Source organism: Microcaecilia unicolor, chromosome 1 (assembly GCF_901765095.1).
Source record: "Microcaecilia unicolor chromosome 1, aMicUni1.1, whole genome shotgun sequence".
NCBI classification, from domain to species: Eukaryota; Metazoa; Chordata; class Amphibia; order Gymnophiona; family Siphonopidae; genus Microcaecilia; species Microcaecilia unicolor.
Window position 1 is genome coordinate 536,336,906 of NC_044031.1, and position 25,766 is coordinate 536,362,671.

Sequence of the window (25,766 nt, forward strand, 5' to 3'; positions counted from 1 at the left end):
TTTGGTCTGTTTTATGGTATACTAGTAAAAAAGGCCTGTTTCTGACACAAATGAAACGGGCGCTAGCAAGGTTTTCCTCGGAGTGTGTATGTTTGGGAGAGTGTATGTAAGAGTGACTGTGTGTGTGAGAGAGAGAGTGAAAGTGTGAGTGTGTGTGTGTGTGTGTGTGAGAGAGTGAGTCTGGGTGTGAGTGTGTCTGTCAGAGTGTGTGTGTGAGAATGAGTGTGTGTGCAAGTGCGTATGTGAGACACAGTGTGTGTGTGTGTGTGTGTGTGTGTGTGCAAGAGTGTGTGTGAGACACAGATTCTCTGTGAGAGTGATTGTATGAGACCAAGCGAGTGTGTGAGTGACTGTGTGACACATAGAGAGTGAATGTGATACAGTGTGAGACAGAGTGTGTGAGAGTGAGAGTCAGAAAGACATTGTATGTGAGAGAGTGTGTGTGTGTGTGAGAGATACTTCCCTTCCTCTCTCTCTCTGGTGTCAGTTCCCCCCCCCCTCTCTCTGTTGTCTGAGATTCCCGCCACTGCACCCAAGCAATTGGTGTGCTAGAGGAGGGGGAGAGAGAGAGTGTGTGTGTGTTGGGGGTGGGGGGGGGGGGTTCAGCTTGGAAGAAGAGGGGTGCGGGGGGTTCAGGAAGCGCTACCAGATGTGAGTGAGAGAGTGAGTGTGTGTGTGTGGGGGGGGGGGGGGGGGTTCAGGAAGCGATGCCAGATGACAGAGTGTGTGAGTGTGGGGGGGGGGAGGGCAGGGGGTTCAGGAGCCAGATGAGAGAGAGAGAGAGTGAGTGAGTGTGTGTGTGTATGGGGTTTCAGGAAGCGCTGCCAGATGAGAGAGAGTGAGTGTGTGTGTGTGTGGGGGGGGGGGGGGGGGTTCAGGAAGTGCTGCCAGTTGAGAGAGAGAGTGAGTGAGTGTGTGTGTGTGTATGGGGTTTCATGAAGTGCTGCCAGATGAGAGAGAGGGTGTGTGTGTTGTGTGGGTATGTTGGGGGGGGGGGGGGGTTCAGCTTGGAAGAAGAGGGGTGTGGGGGTTCTGGAAGTGGTGCCAGATGAGTGAGTGAGTGTGTATGTGGGGGGGGGGGCGGTTTATTAAGCATTGCCAGATGAGAGTGAGTGTGTGTGTTTGGGGCGTGGGTTCAGGAAGCACTGGCAGAAGAGTGAGAGTGTGTGGCTGTGTGTGTGTGGGGGGGAGGGGGGTCAGGAACTGCTGCCAGATTAGTGAGTGATAGTGAGTAAAAAAGCCAACCAATTAAAGTTCAAAGCAACACCTTGTTTCACCGAACTGAAAAGAAAACGTCAAGCTAAGCAAGAGCGCTTCTTCGACTCATTGCGGAAAACCCTGTGCTTCGTTCGCACGTCTGCCAACAGGAAAGGTGCTTAACAGTTGCCCGTTTCCCACTAACCTCCAAACCCCACTCCTCCTCCTAAGTCTTTGAACCACAGCAAATCCCGATCGTAGGAAATGGACAAAAAAAATGATAATGGCTGTAAACTTCGCAATGAAACTAAAAGCTATATTAACATGCAGGCAGGAATTCGAGAGAGAGAGAGAGAGACACTGACACCCTCCCCCCCCCCCACCCCCCCCCCCCCCCCCCCCCCCCCCCCCCGTAGTAAGTCCGCATGTGCGTGACAGTCTAATAATAATGAGCGGCTCGGGTACACCTCGATTCCCCACAGTCCCGCTAGGAGTCCGGGCGGCAGAGCTGCAAGATCACCTGCAAAAGCGAAAGTTCCCCCTGAGCCTCTCGGGGGAAAGAGCTGGGTTACTTCTCAGCGCCACACAGTTTAAAAACCAGCAGCAATCTAGGGTGTGAGAGAGTTTGTCCGTTTTTTTTTTTTTTGGGTGGGGGTTTCAGGGACGTGGTGTGGGTTTGTGATGAAGGGGGTTGCGGGTGTGCGGCTGGTTTTTTCCAGCCAGTGTTCAGCGATTCGTAGGCAGGCTCCGCGTGTTTCCCTACTCCTTTCCCTGCCTCGGTCGCTGATTGGTACTGGCTGGCTCGCGGGTAAGCCTAGCAGCTGGGCGGCACCTTCTTCTGGGCTGCCACGTCCCAGATGTTGAGGGGCTGTTTACCGTGTCTGCTTAGTGCTTGTCATGTGGTCAACAAATTTTCACACATACCCATAGGTTAAGGTGGTCGTCTGCTTTTCTTCCTGGACAGATAATCAGCCGTTCGGTCCTCTGTTCTATGTGTTGCTCATTTAATGAGTCGTTCTGCTGGTGAGTGCTCCTCCCTTCTTACCTTGTTGTTGTCTCTGATAGGTCCTTGTAACGTCGCGTTTCGTTGCCTGGTAACGTCTTCAATCCCTTCCTTCAGTTCACTGTAACTTTTCTGCCCTCACGTCATAACGTTTGACGTGAGGGCGGGGCAGAGACGTGGCTGGCTGGCTTCACCACCATGAATCCACGAACCCTTCAGGGAGTGTTTGAGTGACTTCAGAACGTTGTCTTCAGAACGTTCACGGTGAGTTTTATTATATTAGATTTATATTTTCTCCGAAGTAATTTCCAGGCGTTTAGTGTTTGTTCGTCTCTCTTTTTGTTCCATACGCGTTCTAGTTTTCTGACTTGTGTTTTAAGTTTTTCCAGCTCTTCGGTGAACCATGGATTTGCTTTTTTCCTGTGTGATGTTCTGGTTTGGATTGGGGCGATTTTGTCTAATGTTGTTGTACATAAATCGTCCCATTCTTGGAGGAATTGGATGGTGTCAGCATTTGTTGACCATTCGTTCTGGTAGATCTGTTGCCAGAATGTTGTGGGGTCTATTTTTCCTCTCGTTGTGTATGTTGTTCGCTCATGTTTATTGATTGTGTTTATGTGTGTTTTTCGCCAGCAGAGAGAGACATTTGCTTTATGGTGGTCTGACCATAATGTAGGTGTCCATCTTGTGTCAGTGAGTATGATAGTTGAGTCCGGTTCGAATTTGTTTGTTATGATATCTAGCGTGTGCCCTTTTTTGTGTGTAGATTGCGTGTTGGGTTGCTCAGGGATATTAGGGAGGAATAGAATACAAACACATGGGAACAATAAAACTGCATCACAAAGTGTTAAAGTATGTAGCATGTAGACATAACAGAAAAATATAAGCAGAAACCTTATAGTAAATCTCACAGTTAATGTAAAAGAATAAGGTAGATGAATCCGATTAAGACCCAGAAAACATTAACCCCGCTCACTTACCACGAACACCTCATTGTCCGGCAAAGTCCAGCCATGGTTAAACTGCAGGACGCTGTACTTGATAACTTATTATGCTTGCCTTTAATGGTTAGAAACAATCCCTTTAAAAAATGTGAGTTGTCTTATCTTATTATTATTTGTTAATTTGTATCCCACATTTTCCCACCTTTTGCAGGCTCAATGTGGCTTACATATAACCGTTAACGGCGTTAGCCGATTACGGTCTGAACAAATACATAGTATGAATGAATACATTGTGGTATAATGAGGTATATGTATGGTAGGAAACAGTAGGGGGGAACTTAGAGAGGGAAAGGGGGAAGAAGAGTCAGGTAATGTCCGTTACAGTCTTTGGTTGTATTGAGTCACAAGTGACCGGTATTTTTATGTTGTATCAGTGGGGTATGCTCTTCTGAACAGGTCTGTCTTTAGTGCTTTCTGAAAATGTAGGTGGTCGAGCATAGTTTTTACTGCTTTTGGCAATGCGTTCCATAGCTGTGGGCTTAGGTAGGAAAAGCTGGTTGCATAGGTGGATTTGAATTTGAGTCCTTTGCTGCTTGGGTAGTGGAGGTTTAGATATGATCGTGCAGATTTTGCGGTGTTTCTGGTTGGCAGGTCAATGAAGTCTGTCATGTATCCCGGTGCCTCACCGTAAATAATTTTATGAACAGCCGTGCAGATTTTGAAAGTGATGCGTTCTTTGATTGGTAGCCAGTGCAATTTTTCTCTGAGTGGTTTGGCACTGTCAAAACCTGTTTTTCCAAATATAAGCCTGGCTGCTGTGCTTTGGGCTTTCTGAAGTTTCTTTATGATTTGAACCTTGCATCCCGCATAGATTTCATTACAGTAATCTGCATGGCTTAATACCATGGACTGCACCAGGTTACGAAATATTTCCCTCGGGAAGAATGGTTTTATGCGTTTGAGTTTCCACATTGAGAAAAACATTTTCTTTATGGTGGATTTTGCTTGGGTTTCTAGTGATAGCTTACAGTCGATTGTTACTCCGAGAATATGGTAAAGAAAAATTAGCAGTAATTCAGCCTCCCCCTCACTCCTGTCGGTGGCATTGCGAATCTCCCCACACACACACCCCACCATGTAACTTTAAATTTCAACTCTCTTGCACACAACACTGGCACTACAACGTTACATGTTTGAGGTCTGCACCAGAGCGAACCCTCTGACCTATGCCACCCACGCAGCAATAGGAAGTTGAGTCAGAGGGGGGGGTGGGATGAGTCAGAAGGTGCTACTGAAACAGTGCCAGTGCTGTCTGCAAGAGAGTTGAGATTAAAGGTATACGGTGACAGTGAGGGCAACGGGCGGAGGGGGGGAAGATGGCATGTTGGGTCTGTGGGGGGGTGGGAAGCAGGGAGAAGGACATGCTGGCTGGGGAGGGGTGTGAGTGAGACAGGGAGAAGGGTTTGTGTGTCAGGAAGAAAGACCTGTTGGCTGGGAAGGGGGGTCAAATTTGGCTCTATCTACAAGGATTAACCAAACTTGAAAGTGTGCCCTGAAATATTAAAAAAAAAAGTTAAGAAGCACTGCAATGCAAATGTTAAGACAACAACAGAGAGAGAGAGATTCCATTTCATCAGAAATTGTGAAAAATATTTTTACTAAAATGTGTAATAAGCAATGCTATGGATGGATTCCAGGATGACATGAACATAACAACATCAACACAGACAGCAACAATGAAAAAGACATTTATGCGGAAGATGTCAGAATTGCTTAATTCCACTGTTTATTTGGTGATGCAGACAAGTCCAATTCTGAGGGATTCTAATGACTATACCATATATTGACAATAAGATTGAAAGAATTTAAATGCAAGGAAGATTATCAGTTGCTATAGGCCTAGCACGTTAGCCTGCCAGTAGTTATTAATTACTGCTATTCTGTGCTTGGTTGTTAAAAGAACATAAGAATAGCCGTACTGGGTCAGAACAATGGTCCATCTAGCCCAGTATCCTGCTTCCAAAAGTGCCAATCCAGGTCACAAGTACCTGAAATAAACCCAAATAGTAGCAACATTCCATGCTACCAATCCTGGGACAAGCAGTGGTTTTCCCCATGTCCATCTCAATAACAGATTATGGACTTTTCCTCCAGGAACTTGTCCAAACCTTTGTTAAACCCAGATACGCCAACCGTAGTTTCTACATCCTCCAGCAAAGAATTCTAGAACTTAACTATTCTGAGGGCTCCTTTTACACAGGGCCAGTGCTAGGGATTCTGGCACCCCCCCTGCAGACTATAAATCGGCACTTCCTACCCATACAGCATCTCCTCTTTCTCCTGTCTCCTCCCAACCCTCCCCTCGTCTAGCACCTTCTCTCTCCCCTTCCCTCAGTGACAGCAGCACAAACTCCTCCACTACCTGACAGCTGCCCGGCTTGCCAGTGCTTGTGCTCATCCCTGTCATTTTTCATTAGGATCTCCTTTCCGTTTTCTGACAAATGCACTTTTGGCTTTTACCGCCTCTTCCACCTGCACCTGCCTATCATTTAGCCTTTTTTTAATTTTTGATGCATGGGATACATTTTAACTGGACTTCCAAAATAGTCTTTTCAAATAATGCCCATGCAAACTTTGGGTCCTGGCAACCACTCTTGGTTTTTTTTGGGGGGGTTTATTTTGCTAAATAATTTCTTCATTTTGTCATAGACTCCCTTTTTAAAATTAAGGGCTACAGCAGTCATTTTTTTCAATGTCTTTGCTCCAGTGATGACAAATTTGATTCCTCTGTAATCATTGTTACCTAACAGCCTCACCACCACTATCCTTGCAGTAGATCCTGTGTTATCAGTTAAGGACTCGATCTAAAGTAAAGTACTTTCCACTCTGATTGGATCTTGGACCAACCGCTCCATAAAGCGGTCATTCATAGCATCTAAAAGCTTACTTCCCTGGCATGCCCCAATGAGACATCTACCCAGTGAATAGGATAATTAAATCTCCAATTATTATTAGGGCCGGTGCTAGGGTTTCTGGTGTCCTCCTGCAACCTATTAGTCGGCGCCTCTACCCATCCAGGGGTGGGATCACTATGGCTCCGCCCCTGCAGTAGTCACACCCACAGTAGACATACCCCTTTTACCAGCCAAGGCACATATAAACAGACATCGTTGAAAATATTACACCAGTATATGAGAAGAAAAATAACTTGTGTTTTTTTTTGTTTTCATTATAAATAATTTCTGTAAGCTGTTACAGCTCCAGTATACCCAAAATGACACAAACCAAATTAGCAGACAGACCAGGAATTAGGAGAACAGTCTTGCCAAACCTAAAACAATAAGTTATCAAAATCTCAGAACCGAACGAACAGATCCCTATTCAGACACTTGGCCTTGTAGTCATATATGCAAAACAGATATAGCCCCTCTTCGAAAAGTAACCTAGAAGATAGACTCTGCATACAGCACAATACCAGAAAAACAGAAAGAAACAAATTGCTATACACTGTAAAATAAGACAGCAGATGTAAATTCTCACAGTGGACATATTCCAAAAACTAAAATTAAAATAAAATGATTTTTTTCTACCTTTGTTGTCTGGTGACTTTGTTTTTCTGATCATGTTGGTCCCAGTCTCTGATTCTGCTGCTATCTGTTCTCTTTCCATTTATTTCTTTCCTTTCTTCTTCATTTCTTGCCCTACATCCATAAGTAAAAGCTGGGTCCTGCGCAGACTTGACTGGAGGAGGTATAGAGTGGATCCAGCTTCTGCCTATTTTCTCCATCCATGTGCAGTTTTTTTCCTCTCTTCCTTTTCCCTAATCTCCATCAGTATACATCTCCTTCCTCTCTCTTCCCTCCCCTCCATCCATATGCATCTTCCCTCTCATTGTTCTGATGGTATCTTACGCCTGCCCGGCTTCGACGCATTTACTCAAACTTGTCGGGTAAGTGCTGGAAGGGATGTGGCGAACTGGGAACAATGGGACATGTGTGGTGGTCCTGTGTTAAAATTTGTGCTTTTTGGAAAACCATTTCTTGTAGATTACAGAAGTGGCTGGGGCTTCCTATTCCATGGGCTCCAATATATTTCCTTTTTCCCAAAAAGGTACCGGGTTTAACCCTTTCTCAGGCTAACTTGGTTCGCCATGCTATGGGTGCGGCCCAGGTAGTGATTGCAGCTCACTGGAAGCAACAATCTATTCCCTCAATAACAAAGTGGCTCAATAAATTGGAGTATATTTGTGAGATGGAGCGTCTGTTGGCAGAGCATAGACATCGGAGACATGCTTGGGAAGCTACTTGGGAGCCATTTACAACATTGTTTTGCATAAATTTATGTTTTGATGGGATTTGGCGCCTCTTCTTTGGGAAGAATATTTTTAGTGGGCTTCATTGGGCTATTGGGGCGGGAAGTGGGGAAGGAGTTGGGGAAGGGGTAAGGGAAGTTAAATTTTCACAATTTTGAAAAATCTAAAAAGTTTTGAAGTTGAATTTGCATGCGTTATTATGTATGGGTCGGAGGGACTATTCGTTTCAAGCTTTGTTTGTATTGTATTGTTTGGTGGCATTTTGTACCTTGCTATGTATCCCTTTGACTATGCTTTGTAGCGCTATAAAAATGCTAAATAGTAGTAGTAGTAGACTATGCACTTAATAAAGACTTCTCATAAATTAAGAAATAAAAAACAGTTGAACATGCATGACAGTGATAAGATATTAAGAGGAAACCTTCCAAGTCAAAAACAGTTGAACAGGAAGCCTGACAAGACATGGCAAGATGTGCATCTGACAGGTTCCACAAAACAACAAAGACTAAAGTGGTCTCACATGACAGCAACAGACAGAAAGTGAGATGTATATGCAGTTAGCCTGATCAAAAGTTTTAGAAACCTAGGCTGGAGAAATGTTCCTGCGCCGAGCTGTGTTTGCGATGTTATCTATGTTATGAGGGCTTGGTATCCTGCTTGTCCTCAGAGAATGTTTTTTTTTTAATGTGTATTCACAAAACCTGCATAGAAGTTAAAGGGGATAATTTGGAATAAATTATTTTTGTACTCAGCTTTTATCATACCCTCTTCTACTCTGATATTCTAACTTCTGCATTTGGCCAGGGTCTCTTGAAGATACAAAATTCCTAGCAAGCACTACTGAGCAACTGTCAGCTTTCCTCCAGGGTCTAATTTAAAAGCTGCTCTGTCATTTTAAAGGTTAGATTCTTACCCTAGTGCCACCTGGTTAAAGTGAAGCCTATCAAAAGTTTGCCTGAGGCATGGATGTTATTTAAAAAGTACATTAGCTTTGCGCTAATATAGACATCAACAAAAAATATCTTCAATATAACATCTCACTACTTTCTCACAATGCTCTAAATAATGAGGAGAAAAAGGACCTCAGAAATTAAGCCTTCTCAAATACAATACTAGGTTAATTCATTTTTTTTTTCATTCATAGGTCCAGAAAATTCCTTGAAATATTCTTTACTCTTCTGTCAGCCTTCAACGCAGGCCATTGTCTTCCTTAAGGAACTACATCAGAGGCATGCATAATCACTGCTTACTATGCATCACTAATGTAGCATTCTCAACTCCGGAACAGTAGGAGCTGTGAGTGGCACAGTAGTGATATACAATCTATGCCAGCCAAGGGGAAGGGTGAAAGAATTCTAGAGAAGTAGTGTTTTCTAGTATGTATCCAATTTTACTTCTTGTGCATTAATGGTGTTCTACTTGTGCTTCTCAGTTAAAATGATCTCCTTCAAAGACACATTGCCCCAATTCAGACCTGTTAGAAGAAAAAACAGATGATCCAAATGCCAAAACTTGTTCGTCACATGCAGATACTGCCACAAGATCCTGCTAACATCGAGACAGCACAAGATGGCAAAGTCCCTTGGATGATCTTTCTCCAGAAAGGACGTAAGAAAAATAAGCTGATTGACATGAAATGATGAAATTACCTTGGGGGAAAAAAAGAAGGAACTATACGGATCATCATTCCAGACTCAGAAAAGTGAACGAATGGGTCCTGGCAGGACAACGCTTGACATTCCGAGACCCACCAGGCTAATGACCGCCTTCAGAGTGAGATCCTTCTGTAAAAGCTAAAACGGTGCGCGCTGCAAAGCCTTCAGCACCAAGTTAAAGTTCCACTCCAGACAGGGTTGCCAGAGCAGGGGTCTCAGACAACTAGCCCTTCACAAAAAACACTACATCTGGATGTGACGCCATGGAAGAATTTGAAGTGTGGCCCCTGTAGCAAGCAACAGCCGCAACCTGCACTCGAAGGGAGTTATAGGCTAGCCCATTCTGGGGACCTTATTGCAGAAAGGCTAACAACTGTGGCAGTGTCGCCCTAATCGGAGACAATGTCCAACTAGAGCACTATGCCTCAAAGGTGTAACAGACGCGAGCATACAAAGTGGTAGCAAAATACTTCCGCCCCTGCAGCAGCATCGTGATGACCACCTCTGGATAACCCTTCCTCCTCAAATTCAACCTTTAAAGAGTCAGGCCATAAGACCAAAGTGGGAGATCACCCCATTTTAATCAGACCCTGGCATAGAAGACCAGGAGATGGGGGAAGGCAAAGCGGTACATCACCAAGAGATGAATCAGGTCTGCATACTGCCTGGGCCAGTCTGGAGCCACCAGGACTAGCAGACTGCGATGGAGCAGGAACACTCTCTTGATCAGCGGCCATGGTGGAAATATGTACAGAAGGTCATCTAGGCCCTCCAAAACAAACTCTCTTCTGCGAATGAAACATCCTTGATGTTTTGCCATGCCACCATGAGATCCATTGCCAGAGCACCCCAAGTTTGTATGATGAGCTGGAATGTCTCAGATGACAGCTCCCATTCAACCTGGTCCAGCTGAGGAAATCCACCTGAACATTGAGGTGGCCCACTATGTGCACTGCAGGTGACCTTCCACCCAACGCAGAAGGAGGCTTGCTTCCACCCCAGAGGCCAAATATGAGTGCTTCCCTGCTGGCTGATGTAAGCTATTGCCATTGTGTTGTCTGAGAGCACCCGAACGGACTTGCCCATAGAGCTTTAGAAATAGCGCTGAGCTCCAACCGAGTGATCAGCCACCGTGTCTCAATCTGAGACCACAGCCCCTGGGAATACTGGTGAAGGCCATGTTCCGCCAGTCTGACAGACCGGCATCCATCACTACCACTATCCACGAAGAAGACGCCAAATGCATCCCTCTCCGCAAGTTGGCTGCAAGAAGCCACCAGCGGATGCTGCGTCTCGCTTGCACTGTCCAACGGAGACACATTTTGTACTCCTGTGACACTGACAACCACCGACTCAATAGCGACTGCTGCAATGGACTAAAGTATGCCTTCGCCCAAGGCACCACGTCCAGGGTCACCGACATAGACCCCAGCACTTGCACATAATCCCATATGTGGTGGCAAAGCATCAATAGCAGCCGTTGAAACATGTCCAGTCTTTGGTCTGGCAGAAACATCCAGCCTTGCACCATACCGAAACAGCCCCTCCCCCCCAAAGATACTCCAATGTCTGGGTCAGCGCAAGGCTCTTGGGAAAACTGATCACCCATTCCAGGGATTGCAAAAGCACAAATACCTTGGAAGTGGCAAGCCAACATTCCTGCACTGATGCCGCCCTGATCTACCAATCATCGAGGTAGGGGTGCACCCCAATCCCTTCCTTGCACAGAAGCGCTGCCACCGCTATCATCACTTTCAAAAATGTCTGAGGAGTAGTAGCCAAGCCAATGGGTAGAGCCCAAAATTGAAAATGGTGTCCCAGGACCGCAAAGTGACGACAACACTAACGCAGCAGCCAGACAAGGACTGTGTCTGAATTTAAGAAAGTGTGGGACAGGTACATGGGATCTCTTAGGAAAAGGAGGAGATAGTGATTGCTGTGGATGGGCAGACTGGATGGACCATTTGGCTCTTACCTGCTGTCATGTTTCTATGTTTCTTTGAGGTCAAGTGCCATAAGAAACTCCCCCGGCTGCACCGATTCCAGTACTGAGCAGAGTGTCTCCATGCAGAAACGTTTGACCTGCAAAAACTGATTCACTTTCTTGAGGTCCAGCACAGAACGATCAGAGCCTCCCTTCTTCAAGACCATGACATAAATGGAGTATCAGCCCTGCCTGATCTCGTCATATGGCACCAGGATTATGGCCTCCAGGTCTAGCAGCAACTGGAGTGTGGAAGCTACCACCACTCACTTCTAAGTAATGTTGCATGGGGATGCCAAGAAAAAATCTCTGATGGGAAAGGAGAACTCTAACTTGTAGCCTTCTCTGATAATCTCCAAGACCCACTAATTCGTGGTAACTCTGGCCCACTCTTCGTAAAAGAGAGACAGTCGACCTCCTATGCTGAGCTCTGAAGAGTGGACCAGCGCCCCATCATTGGGAAGACCTCGCTGAAGGAGCGAGTCAAGCTGCTGGGCCCGCAGCATGTTTGTCAGTCACAGAGGATGTACGTTGCTGATACTGGGGCCTCTGAAATGAACAGAAGAGCACCCCAGTCGATATCTCCTTGCATCCCAGAGGTGGAACCCCTGACCACAAGGGAGCTCTCGGCTTGTCCTCCGGCAACCACTGCATCTTAGAGTCCCCCAAATCCATAACCAGCTTTTCCAGATCCTTATCAAACAGCAGTGTGCCTCAAAAAAGGCAATTTGGTGAGTCGCTACTTGGAAGCTGCATCCACTGCCCAATGGCAAAGCTGCAACAAGCGCAGCCACTAATAGCCAAGGCTATCTGCTTAAATGTAGCATGTACCAAATCGTAGAGCGCGTCTGCAAAATACGAAAGACCCGACTCCATGTGGGGACAGGCCGCCAACAGGATATCACTGGCCTCGCTTTCCGACTCTTGTTGAAGCCAACTAAGACACATCCAAGCCGCATAAAAACTGCAAACTTCCTTCTACAGGGAAAGCACAGCAATCTCAAATGTGAGTTTCAGGGTAACCTCCAGCTTACGATCCTGAACATCTTTAAGTGCTAACTCCCTTCTACCAGGAGGGTGGTCTTCTTGGTCACCGCAGCCATCAAGGCATCTACCTTGGGGATGTGAAACTTCTCCAGGTGGTCAGCCACCACTGGATAAAGGCAAAATATCACCTAGCCACTTTCAGCCTTGCATTCAGGGTGGATAATTGTACCGTGATAAGTTCCTCAACTGCCTCTTGCGCCAGAAAGGCCGTAGCCGGTCACCTAGTCTCCGCCATCTGTGGATTCACCGTGGCGAAGGCCAGTGCCTCAGGATCCGCAATGCTGAGAGCCTCTAGCGCCCTAGAAATTAAGGAAGGCAATTCCTCCCTATGAATGATCTGCACTGCAATGGGATCATCAGGTTCCTCCTAGGCAATCTCACCCTCCCCCAGATCTTCAAACCAGGGTGTCTGTAGCATGCCCTTAGTCATGGCTGCCTCTGACAGGGAGGAGGGGTCCCATTGACTCCACCTCAGACATAGCCCCAAGACACCTCCTCTTCTGCGCAGGGCCAGGCTGTCAAGGCCTATAGACCAGCTCCGAACCTCCTAGAGACCCTACCTGAGACAGCAAGAGACTGGAGGGCTGAGTCTGCTGCCGATTCCTCTTTAGCACACAAGCCTGGTGAAGGAGTAAAAAATTCTGTGTTAAACAGCTCCACAGCCTCAGAAGCCCCAGGAAAACCTCCAGCAGCACCAGCAGTGGCAGAAGGTCTCCCCTCCAATGAAAGAGACTGTAAAACAGACAAGGCTGCAGCCAGGTGAACATGCGCCGCTTCGGCATTTACAAAGAGAGAGGAATTCACCAAAGACTCTTCAGCGCAGGAAGTTTCCTGCACGCCTGCCAAATCATTCTTGATCCCCACGAAGAGCCCCAAGCACAGAAACCTGACACTGCTCTTCTCTTTCTACAGCAGCGTTTAACAGCTTCCACAGCCATCCCGAGAGAGGAAGAAAAAAATAACTGCAACAGCCCAACTTCAATCAAGAATTTAAAGGCACATTCGCCCAGCCCCCCCCCCCCCCCCCCCCCCCCAAAGGAGTCTGGCCATTGAGTCAGGTCTCTGAACCGAGTGCCCCCCAGCTGACAAGAGCCAAGCAGATAACTCCCCCAAGCCGCTGAAGCCCTGCTTACCACTTAATTTCCTTTTTGTTTTGTTAACTGTGAGGAAGGAAACCAATAGCATAGGCAGACAAAGGCACTGGGAGCAAGGGTTAAGTGGGGTGAAGGAGGGACCCAGTACCACTAGGTATGCCCCCATAAAGCAGGAACCACACAGCCAAGTACCCCCTAAGCTCAACTGAACTAGGAAATCTACAACAGGAGACCCCCTACAGATGAATCCAGGAGCTGGTGAGAAACCGTCCACCACCTGCTGGCGATGAAGACAAAATGACTGAAATGGGAGCTGGCCATCCTATTACACTGAGTTCAGTTCAGTGTTTTCTATCTCCACCTGTAGGTAGATGGCCACATTCCACAAGTCTCTGGATTCATCTGCTGCTGACGTTAAGTTTGAACCTGAGGCAATAGAAAGTTAAATGACTTGTCCAAGGCCAGAAGAAATGTCTGGAATTTAAATTCTGGCTTCCTTAGTTCTCAGACCACTGCTCTAACCACTAAGCTACTTCTTCTCTCTTAATTATAAGGTTTGAAGGCTTGGTACTGCAGTGCCAAATATATTGTTCTCAACTTGAGGATTCTTTAGCGTTCTGCAAGACAGTGTTTGTTTATCTTAGAGCTTTCTTGGCTGAAGAGTAATATATTGGATCTTAATCTTGCCAAAATGAAGTTCCTTATGATTGTTCTCAGTTTATTTTTGCATGGCACATATCTTACCTGTGTGTCTCCGTATAAAGGGTCTTAGTGTGGATATGTATAAACATATTTTATGAATGCTTGGTATTTGTGACATTTGGTTTATTATCTGAAACTAATCCTAACCAATGATCCATTAAGAGAACTTGTTTAATTTCTGATAAATCTGGATTGAATATTAAAATTCCATTTTAATGGGCTTATCCTTCAGTTCATGCAGAATGATGCTGATGCTCATATGATCTCGGACAATCCTATTTTTGAGCATGGCACTGGCTTCCTATTCCATTCAAGAACCAATTTAAAGATTCTTTGTTTGATTTTCAGGTACTTACCTGTTACGGGTAGCTGGAAAACGTGGCCGAAAGTTGCAGCCTTACGCTCCAGCTCGTTTTCTCAAGTCAGAAAAATATTGGCAGCTTTATTAGTCTCCAAGTAATTACTGATTAGTCTATATCAGAATTGGAGGGGTTTTTTTTCTCAGTTAGTGCTTTTGTGTGGAATTACCCTTCTATGGAATTGTGCTTGGAGAACTTCTGCACATGATCAGTACAGAACAAAAACAAGCAGATCAGATGTACGCCAATCCAAATCTTTAATAAGGAATATACAACCTGAAGTGCCTGACACAGGCTGTGTTTCACCCATGCAAGGGCTGCATCAGGGGCTAAAAAGTAACTAATAGATATCAAATATAAATGATAAAAACATAAAACATATATACTTAAAATTAAATGAATAAATAGGGTGCCATGACATGCAAAATATAACATAAGCAGGTAAAATGTTGAAACGTAATATGACATGTATATCATATTAAATGAAATATCCTATACACTTCAAAAATATGACAGTAATTATTCCATGGTAAAAAAAAGACACCAAAGGTTTTTAGACATAAGTGACCTATTGATAGCAATCCAATAGCAAAACATGCAGTGCTTAGACAAAAAAAAGTGTCACTGTATAGAAAATCCTGTGGCAAAGCATAGCACACAACTACACCATCAGTAGAATTAAGATATCTTACCTAAGTGATGTTGACTAGGCACATCACCACCTTAATTAAACTAAAATGAACCAAAATAATAGCCAAATAAGTATTAAAAGAATAAAATAGACAAAACAACATGAAACCACAAGTGAAATCATTAAAAGAGGAATTAAAAAAGGAAAATGCTTACTGGCAAATCTTCCAAAATCCACACGATGGCAGCGTGCACCCACACAGACAGAACTGAGTATTGGCTTTGAAAAGCTGAGGCTAATTATATAACTGCGCAGAGTACAAAGGTCAAACCACCAGAATCACTAAAAAAATAAAAATTTAAGGAACCAAAAAATATATCTAAAGCTAAAATAAGCTCAAAACTATTAAAAAGAGCCAAATGAATATAAAAAAACATCTTGAAAAGGTCCTGAAACAATGCTTAAAAGTGTGAATGCAGGAGACAAACTGGTAATAAAATTAAACTGTCACAAAATATAAGAAAAGAAATAAAGTCAAAACAAAAATAAAATCACGTCGAATAACGTCAATGCATGCCACTGATGTCATTGTGCATTCCAGCCCCAAAGTAAATGTAAAATTACTGGACTTAATCACAAAAAGCTACAATCAAATCAAAACATTAAAGATCAGAGTGCTAGAAAAGCAAAATAAATAATAAAACCACATAATGTGCGCTAAAAAATGCTCGAGGTGTCTTAATTATACTGAGTCTTACAGACACTTTTATACAAAATGTTAATTAAAAATGATTACAAAAAAATATATATTTATTTTTTAGCCCCTGATGCAGCCCTTGTGTGGGTGAAACATGGCCTTGTCAGGCATTTTAGGCTGTGTATCCCTTATTAAAGATTTGATTTGACTGTACATCTGATCTGCTTGTCTTTGTTCCACACTGGAGTTTGCGGATTGATTGCCCTGTTGCTCTTTGGCATGATTAGTACAATACAACATTCTTGAAAGCTCTTAAGCTTTATTTACATCACTCTGGCCCAAACTACACTGAATATCAACATCCCATTTGCAACTGCTTCCATTCTATTTGCTACCCAGAAAATGTTTTTTTCCCCAGTGCTGGTTATTTGCATGGGAATGCAGGATGATATGCAGCTGTGGTAACACCCTGACCCAAAATTATTCATGACCCTGACACAAATATTCGGTTTGAGGCTCCTGGAGGCAAGCAAAGATGTGTATGTACCTAGGAAAAGCATCTCTCTGCAAGTGAAGGGCCCGTTTCAGAACAAATGAAATGGTCTCTCTCCCCTGTCCTCCCCTCCATGTCCAGCGATTATCCCCTCCTCTGCCCTCCCATCCCATCTCATCCGTGGCCAGCGATCCTCCCCTCGCCTCCATACCTGAGGTCGCAGCGGCGGCAGGCTCAGCTCAGCTCGCGTCACCTTCAGCCTTCCCTTGCCTTCCCTCCCCTCTCAGTGTCCTGCCCTCCTCTGATGTCATTTCGTCTTTCCGCAAAGGCGGGACACTGAGAGGGAAGGGAACGCTGGAGGCGAACTGACGTAAGCTCATTTGCATACGGTTACAAACCTAGACAGCCAGCCAGCCATCCAGGGACGCAGATGGACAAATTATTATATAGATTATTGTTTCTGCAATATATATAATGTCAGTAGTGAGGAATCTTTTTTTTATTTTTAATTTTTGCCTTCCAAAGGCCAAATTTATTTTGACTAACCAGAAGCCATAATGTATTAATCAACTGCTGTTAGGCAGAATACAATAGTCGTCAGAGTTTTAAAAAGTAATAGTCTTAATTTGTACTTAATTTGTACTGTCCACAATCATTTTTAATATTTTATGCACAAAGAAAGGGAACATACTTACCAAGTTGACTTCATCGTGTAACCATATGTGATCACCTGGTGAAAATTCAGCAGGAAAATCAACCATCAGTGTTGAGATTGCTGAAATACAATATATTTGAGATAAGCATACACAGGGTTTTACTGGATGGCTTTACTTTTCCTTCTGGTTGCTTTGGTAGGGGGATTTTGTGGCTTTTTATGGTTAGAGGATGTTTAATTTGTATTTGTTCATGTTTTGATTTGTTGTGAGTTGTCTTAGATTCTCTGTTGAGACCTTGTATGTACTGCTTTACTGTAACTTGCTTCAAATGGTTTAGTAGAGACAATGTATAAATGTACCTAAACAATATAAGATGATTATCTTCTAATGCTGAGGAGAAACAACAGAACAAAAAGGGGAATGATCAGAGAAGTACTAAGGGATATTTATTAAAAATCACGTAAGGCACTCCAAGTTGGGGGAGTGGACAAGATGGTGACTGCATGCCGAGACTGAACAGTTGGCTCAATTGTTTTTTGCTGGATGAATTCTTTCTATCTGGTAACACTATGCCCCATACGAAAAGGAAAGGGGTTGTTCCTCTCCCAATCCAGCAAACTCTGGACCACCACTCTACTCGACGCCCACTTGTGGTACTCGATGTGAACTCTATTGAGAGGCAGCAGGAAGGAGTTTCGGCCTCTCTGAAGCATGACACTACGATGTCACCACCAGCAACCGATGTCCCGCCCTGCCCTACCACCACCCGAGAGTGGAAGTTGGACCCTGCTACAGCAGAAGGCGCTGAATTGGGATCTAACGATAGTGGATCTCCTCCTGTGGAAAGTGAAGTAGTAAAGTGGATACCATCTGAGAAATGATCTTCCATTTCTCCTGCAGTGGTGACACTGGACACTCTCTGGGAGGCGAAAGAAAAGTTGAATGTTTCTGCTGTGAAGTCGACCCAAGAAACGATGAACTTGGCTTCTAAAGTGGAACAACTATCCCAGGTAGTGGACAAATTAAAGCAGGATTCTTCTGAACAAGTAGATGGTATTCAAAAAGAGGTAAATCTTGTTAAAGACTCTGTTACAGCATTGGTAAAAGATAATGTGATTATACACAGAAACTGGAGTACATTGAGAATTTCAATAGAAGATTAAGGGCCCATTTAGTGTGCACTAAATGCCAGAGATACCCACAGGAATATATGGGTATCTCTAGCATTTAGTGTGCGCTAAAAACGCTAGTGCACCTTAGTAAACAGGGCCCTAAATCTTAGGATCCTGAACTTTCCTAAACCTGTTGTGGGTTTTCCCTCGAGTTGCTCAAGAAATACCGTAATGAAAATTTAAAAATTTCTTCTGCATATATTCCTCCATATAAGTAAAGTTTATTTGCTAGTGAAGAAAACTGAAAGAGAACTGCAACTACATAGAAATGTAGTTCAGAGTTAGAAGGAAGATAATCATGATTTAAAGGACTTGTCTGCAATATTAGAGGACTCACTTTCTGAAGTATCCGATAGAGCAACTTTATTACATTTGTTTGTATTCAAGTAGGATCTCAATGCTGTATTAAGACTTTATTTTAAGAATTCTCAGAAGTTGTTCTGAGGACAGAAAATATGTATTTAAAACTATGTAGGCCAGGAGAAAATATGGACTGAAAACCATGCAGGACAGGAGAAAATCCTTTTTGGACATGAGAGACGCTATTAAAGCACTGGATGCAACATTTCTTTTGGCTTACCTGTGCAAGTGTGTGGTTCGTTATTTAGATGTTAAATATATATTTTTTAAGCCAGATCAGCTTAGATCCTTTATCAACTTGAAGAGATTGTTCAGAGAAGGAATAGCAACTTAAAGTGGTGATTTGGATTAATACCTGTTAATAACACAATTGCAGGCTTGTGCTTTATTTTTAAACTAGTAAAAAAGGCCCATTTCTGATACAAATGAAATGGGCGCTAGCAAGGTTTTCCTCAGAGTGTGTATGTTTGAGAGAGAGAGTGTGTGTGTCAGAGAGAGAATGAGAGACAGAGTGTGTGTGTGTTTGTGTGAGAGACACAGTGTCTGTGTGTGTGTGACAGAGAGAGAGTGTGTCAGAGAGTGTATGTGAGAGACAGTGAGTGAGTGAGTGTGTGCCCCACCCCCCTCTTGCAGGGCCCCCTCCCCCCCTCTCTGGTCTCAGGACCCCCTCCCCACCTCCCTCTCCCCTGCGCCCCCTGCAGCCACCCATGTCCAGCGACCCGACCCTCCCCCTGCACCCCTCCAGCCACCTATGTCCAGCGACCCTCCCCTCCTCCTCCCCCCTGCCCCTCCTCCAGCCACCCATGTCCAGCAACCCTCCCCTCCCCCTGGTGCATCAACCCCCTCGCCACCAGCAGCTGCCACTGGTAACGCTGTCCGGCCGCTGCTGCTTCTCCTGTTTTTAAACATCAAGCACAGCACCGCAGACATCCATCAGGCATTGGCTGTCGGCTCTGCAGCCGCTCCTCCTCTAGCCTCTCACGTCGCTGTGCTCCTCCGGGGTCTTACTCCAGGGGCAGTGACGTGGAAGAGAGAGGAGGAGCGGCTGCAGAGCCAACTTAGATTGTAAGCTCTGTCGAGCAGGGACTGTCTCTTCATATTCAAGTGTACAGCGCTGCATACGTCTAGTAGCGCTTTAGAAATGATAAGTAGTAGTAGCCAATGCCTGATGGCTGTCTGCGGTGCCGTGCTTGACGTTTAAAAACATTTATGGCTTTTTTTCTTTTTGTAGCGGCCGCTGCTGCTCAACAGGAGAAGCAGAAGCGGCTGGACAGCGTTACCAGTGGCAGCTGCGGATGGCGAGGGGGTTGATGTGCTGGGGGGGGGGGGTGATGCGCAGAGGGGGGGTTGATGCACCGAGGGAGGGGGTTCTCTGATGGCTGTCTGCGGTGCCGCGCTTGTCATTTTTTGATGCACCGCTCCCTGCCACTTGCTCCGAGCAAGTGGCAGGGAGCGGCGCACTCACAGCTGATTCCCAGGCAGGGGGAGGAGTAGGGAAACACGCGGAGCAAGTTTCCCTACTCCTCCCCCTGCCTGGGAATCAGCTGTGAGTGACGTCAGCCTGGCTACGGAGCCTAGCTCAGCAACTCCAGGAGCCATGGACAAAGGCAGTCACACATTAGAACGCTGGTGGTGAGAATTATTATATAGGATTTGTTTCCTTTGTATTCTTATTCTAATTTTTTTCCTTATTCTGTGTTGCAAGATACAAGTGGATGCTTGTTAAGAATTGTGATAATTGATAAAGAAATAAATCACATTTAAAAAAGACATACAGTCTATAGAGATCTATAAAATCCATTTAAAAATGTAATATCAAGACTTGATGTAGCCCTGAGTTGAGGCGCATAGTGCGCCTGCCTCAGGAGTCTCAACTTCAACTGAACTTGTAAATAAATCCCTTGTCCTGTTTAGAAACAGATATAAACACAACACCAACAGCCAACCACAGTTCTGAGGTTTTTGGTTTTCTGCTGCTAAAATGAATTGCTCAGTTTGCACATCAGTTACGTTACTTTCAGCAAATGACAAAATTTTGCCACCACAGCACATGTGGTTGGCTGTTTGATGGTGTTGTGTTTCTAAAAAGTACAAAGGATTTACAAATCCAATTGAAGTTGAGACTCCTACTACTACTTAACATTTCTAAAGCGCTACTAGGGTTACGCAGCGCTGTACAATTTAACATAGGACAGTCCCTGCTCAAAGAGCTTACAATCTAAAGGACACGTGAACAGTCAGTCTGATAGGGGCAGTCAAATTGGGGCAGTCTGGATTTCCTGAAAGAGTTAGGTGCCGAACGCAGCATTGAAGAGGTGGGCTTTAAGCAAAGACTTGAAGATGGGCAGGGAGGGGGCTTGGCGTAAGGGCTCGGGAAGGTTGTTCTAAGCATAGGGTGAGGCGAGACAGAATGAGCGGAGCCTGGAGTTGGCGGTGGTGGAGAAGGGTAATGAGAGGAGGAATTTGTCCTGTGAACGGAGGTTTCGGGTGGGAACGTAAGGGGAGATGAGGGTAGAGAGGTAGTGAGGGACAGCAGACTGAGTGCATTTGTAGGTAAGAAGGAGAAGCTTGAACTGAATGCGGTATCTGATTGGAAGCCAGTGAAGTGACCTGAGGAGAGGGGTGATATGAGTATATCGGTTCTGGCGGAATATAAGACGTGCAGCAGAGTTCTGAACAGATTGAAGGGGGGATAGGTGGCTAAGTGGGAGGCCGGTGAGGAGTAAGTTGCAGTAGTCAAGGCGAGAGGTAATGAGAGCGTGGACGAGAGTTCGGGTGGTGTGTTCAGAGAGGAAAGGGCGAATTTTGCTGATGTTAAAGAGGAAGAAGCGACAGGTCTTGGCTATCTGCTGGATATGCGCAGAGAAGTAGAGGGAGGAGTCAAAGATGACTCCGAGGTTGCGGGCAGATGAGACGGGGAGGATGAGGGTGTTATCAACTGAGACAGAAAGCGGAGGAAGAGGAGAAGTGGGTTTTGGTGGAAAGATGATGAGCTTGGTCTTGGAGGCAGGAGCACTGCACCGAGTCCTGATATTACATTTTTTATGGATTTTATAGATCTCTATAACTGTATGTCTTTTTATGTGATTTTTGATAAATATCCTTTAGTTGGTACTTCTCTGGTCGTTCCCTTTTTGTTCTATTGTTTCTCCTTGGTTTGTTTCAGCTTTTTTATTTTTTAATCTTCTAATGCTGCACATGGTGGCATAAAGGTAACACTAATATGAGCATACCTTTCTCTTCATTTTTGCTAAAATTCTGGAAAGTATATATATATATATATATATATATATATATATATATATATATATATATATATATATATTAAATTAAAGAAACACTTCCAATATACCCTAATACTCTACATACCCAGAGGTAATTACAGTTTGATACTTGGTTACTCTCAGGTTTGCTTTGTTTGCTATTTACAAAACACTTGCAACCATATTTATTATTATGTATTTATTTTACAGTGCTTATATCCCACAATCTCCCACCTCTGGCAGGCTCAATGTGGCTTACAACATTTGAATAACAAATAGACAGGGTACAATATTTGGAAAGGGGCAAGTAGGGTAGAGAGGTAAAGATAAGTAGATGGGTCAGTCCTCAATAGTAGTGTCAGTCCATACTGGTGGCTTCCTGAGATTAATGAGGGTGGACTGGATCTCTGGGGTAGGCTTGCTCAAATAAATATGTCTTAAGTGATTTGTGGTCCTTTTGAACAAAAATATTATCTATTGGACAATACCACTATCACCACCAACCAAAAGGTTAAATCTTATAAAATAAAAATCTCAGGGGGTAATGTCTACAAATGGGTTAGTCTGCGAATACCATGACAGTAATTAATCTCATTCCTAAAACAGGGTATGCTGAGTACAATCCAAGTCTCTCTAATTTATTACTAACACTTAAAAGTTTCTATGTATGTGGGATAATGTGCACGTTTCAAACATGGCCAAGTTCATACTGGATCTAAAAAACATCATGCTTGGACTTTGTTTATGGCAATAAACTCCAACCTCTCTTAAAAGCTGACCTGTTAAGCACTAAAACTTATGTTATATCAGTGGCGTAGCCACAGGTGGGCCTGGGTGGGCCACGGCCCATCCACTTAGGGCTCAGGCCCATCCAACAGTAGAACATGGTAATGAAAATGCTGCTCTCCACAATACTGGCACCTTCGCATGCTCAGTTTTCAGTGCATGCCTCTGCAGACTACCAAGGTGGAGACTGGAGAGAAGCATTTTCCCACCAGCTGAGATATTTTTTTTGATGTGGGGGTGGGGGAGAGAACATTTGGTGCCCACCCACTTCTTGCCTAGGCCCACCCAAAATCTGCTGTCTGGCTACGCCCCTGTGTTATATTCTACACTTACTGATATTCATACTATTAGTGTTCTCATGAGTGTGTTCACAGAATACATATATGAGGTGTTTATGATCACCAACCATGTAAGTAGCTAATGTTCTTCTCTAAAAATCCAAATGGAATCATACCAATAATAAACCACCACCAAGACTTTTACCATGGTCAGAAGAAAGGCGGCGGCGCAAAGGTCTTGCCGGTTGGAGGGATCTGCGAATCAATTTCTTGGTTTCCATTGTGTTAGGTATCCAAACTAAAGTTCCATACTAAAAGAAACAAAACGCAGAAAAAAAAATTACAAAACCTTATAGAACATTTTGCTGCTCATTTTCAAAGCACAGTCATTTACAAAACTGCATAGTAAACTATATAATTTTGTAAGTCAATGTGCTTTGAAAATGAGCCTCCTATCTTTTAAGGATGTGAGTTTAATGAAAATGTTGTTTAATTCTTTAAACAAGTAGACAGATATTCAAAGGGTCTATACTCCTAACTTTGAGAGTCAGGCTTCTAAATTGGCCTCAGTGAAAATTTATTAGGGCTGAGTTCTTAAGGGTAAATTTGGACTTACCTGTATATTTCCCCTCTATGAGTCCGGCCAGACTAGTCCAGACAAGTTGTGTCATGTCCCCGTCAGCTGATGGCGTCAGGAAAAAATATATAAAAAGCTCAGAACTGACTCCACTCTCTTTAAATGGTGTTGATGCTGCCTTCAGCTCTTCAGTATCTTATATCAAAGCTAAGACTACTAAGGGCAATTCTTAAATTCTGGGTTTCCAGTTTTTTTTTTTGTTACATTTGTACCCCGCGCTTTCCCACTCATGACAGGCTCAATGCGGCTTACATGGGGCAATGGAGGGTTAAGTGACTTGCCCAGAGTCACAAGGAGCTGCCTGTGCCTGAACTCAGTTCCTCAGTTCCCCAGGACCTAAGTCCACCACCCTAACCACTAGGCCACTCCTCCTAGTTCAACCCCAAAGCTAAAACTTGCATAGTCAATCATCATTTTATGGCCATTAACCCAGGAATGAGAATCCCAAAGAAATAACTACTATCAGAATGGGCTACAATATACTCACTGTTAGTTTCTGAATTTATCAGACCAAGAATCCTTGACTACCATGGCTTCCATGGGTGGGTTCTGGACTGGTCTGACATAGATAGCTGGGTGGCTTGTGGGTGTGAGGATCGCCTGGTCACTTGCCTGCCTTGTGTGAAGGTGGTGGACCTCACACATCACCTAGATAAGATTTTAGTGCTGGGGAAGAGCCTGCATGTTTTGGTACACGTGGGTACCAATGACATAGGAAAATGTGGGAGGGAGGTTCTGGAAGTCAAATTTAGGCTCTTAGGTAAAAAGCTGAAATCCAGATTCTCCAGGTTAGCATTCTAAGCGCAGGACCACAGTCTCAATGCATGGTTTAGACTATGGTGCAAGGATGAGGGATTTAGATTTGTTAGGAACTAGATAACATTCTGGCGAAGGGGGAGCCTGTTCCAAAAGGATGGCTCCACCTTAATCATGATGGAACCAGGCAGCTGGCACTACCATTTAAAAAAAGAGTACAGCAGATTTTAAACTAAAATGAGAGGAAAGACAAGTCACCCAGGAGCGCATGGTTCTGTGTGGAATATCCTCGAAGGATACTATTGAAACATGATCTTTAGGGAATCCCAATAGAGAGGTTTAAATAATGGTGAAAGAAAGTCAGGAGTGTTTAATGGGAGAACAGAGTAGAGGATGCAAATTATTCCCGTCAACTTCAAAGCAGTTTGTAGAAGCTAGTAAAAAGCACAATTTGAAGTGTCTATATCCAAATACTAGAAACTTAAAAAATAAGATGGGAGAGTCGGAAATGAAGAGGTAGATATAATAGGCATCTCAGAGACCTGGTGGAAGGAGGACAATTGATGGGTCATTGTGTTATCAGGGTACAAATTATATTGCAATGATAGAGTGGATCTAATTGGAGCGGTGTGGCGCTGTATGTTAAAGAGGGAAGTGAATCAAATAAAATGAAGATACTTACCCTGTAGCAGGTATTCTCCGAGGACAGCAGGCTGGACATCATCATGCATGGGTCATCGTCCGCAACGGCCCAGAAGCTCCGGAATTTTAAAGAAAAAATTTTAAAGCTTCTAGAAGCAGCGCGATGGGCATAGGGACAACGCACCGTGCATGCACGAGTGACTTCCCGCCCGCGACGCCCGCGCGCTTCCCTCAGTTATATAACAAGCAAGAAGAAGAGAACAACTCCAAAGGGAAGGAGGGAGGGTTGTGATGATGTCCAGCCTGCTGTCCTCGGAAAATACCTGCTACAGGTAAGTATCTTCATTTTCTCCGAGCACAAGCAGGCTGGACATCATCATGCATGGGGTATCCCTAGCACCCAGGCTCACTCAAAACAATGAACAATGATCAATTGGGCCTCGCAACGGCGAGGACATAACTGAAATTGACCTAAAAACAAACACAATTAAGTGAGAGTGCAGCCTGGAACAGAACAGAAATGGGCCTAGGAGGGTGGAGTTGGATTCTAAACCCCAAACAGATTCTGTAACACCGACTGCCCAAAACGACTGTCGCGTCGGGTATGGGTATCATGTTGTAGGCAGTAGTGAGATGTGAATGTGTGGACTGATGACCACGTCGCAGCCTTGCAAATCTCTTCAATAGAAGCTGACTTCAGATGAGCCACTGACGCAGCCATGGCTCTGACATTATGAGCCGTGACATGGCCCTCCAAAGTCAACCCAGCTTGGGCATAAGTGAAGGAAATGCAATCTGCTAACCAATTGGAGATTGTGCGTTTTCCGATGGCAACCCCCATCCTGTTGGGATCAAAAGAAACAAACAACTGAGCGGACTGTCTGTAGGGCTTCGTCCGCTCCACGTAAAAGGCCAATGCTCTCTTACAGTCCAAAGTATGCAACTTGTCCTCACCAGGGCGGGTATGTGGACGGGGAAAAAATGTTGGCAAGACAATTGACTGGTTCAGATGGAACTCCGACACCACCTTCGGCAGGAACTTAGGATGAGTGCGGAGAACTACCCTGTTATGATGAAATTTAATGTAGGGAGCATGAA

The 25,766-nt window shown here is 44.5% G+C and overlaps 1 protein-coding gene across 1 annotated transcript in view; it reads right to left on the reverse strand.

Annotated features, from left to right (window-relative positions):
- The window catches only part of C1H8orf88 (chromosome 1 C8orf88 homolog), a 222,499-nt gene that overhangs the window by 156,197 nt on the left and 40,536 nt on the right, over window positions 1-25,766 (reverse strand). Inside the window, exons 2-3 of the mRNA XM_030190185.1 lie at window positions 22,839-22,944; window positions 16,814-16,893 (exon numbers count right to left, since the gene is read on the reverse strand). Coding sequence (XP_030046045.1) covers window positions 16,814-16,893; window positions 22,839-22,944 — 186 coding nt within the window. The remainder of the gene's footprint in view (window positions 1-16,813; window positions 16,894-22,838; window positions 22,945-25,766) is intronic.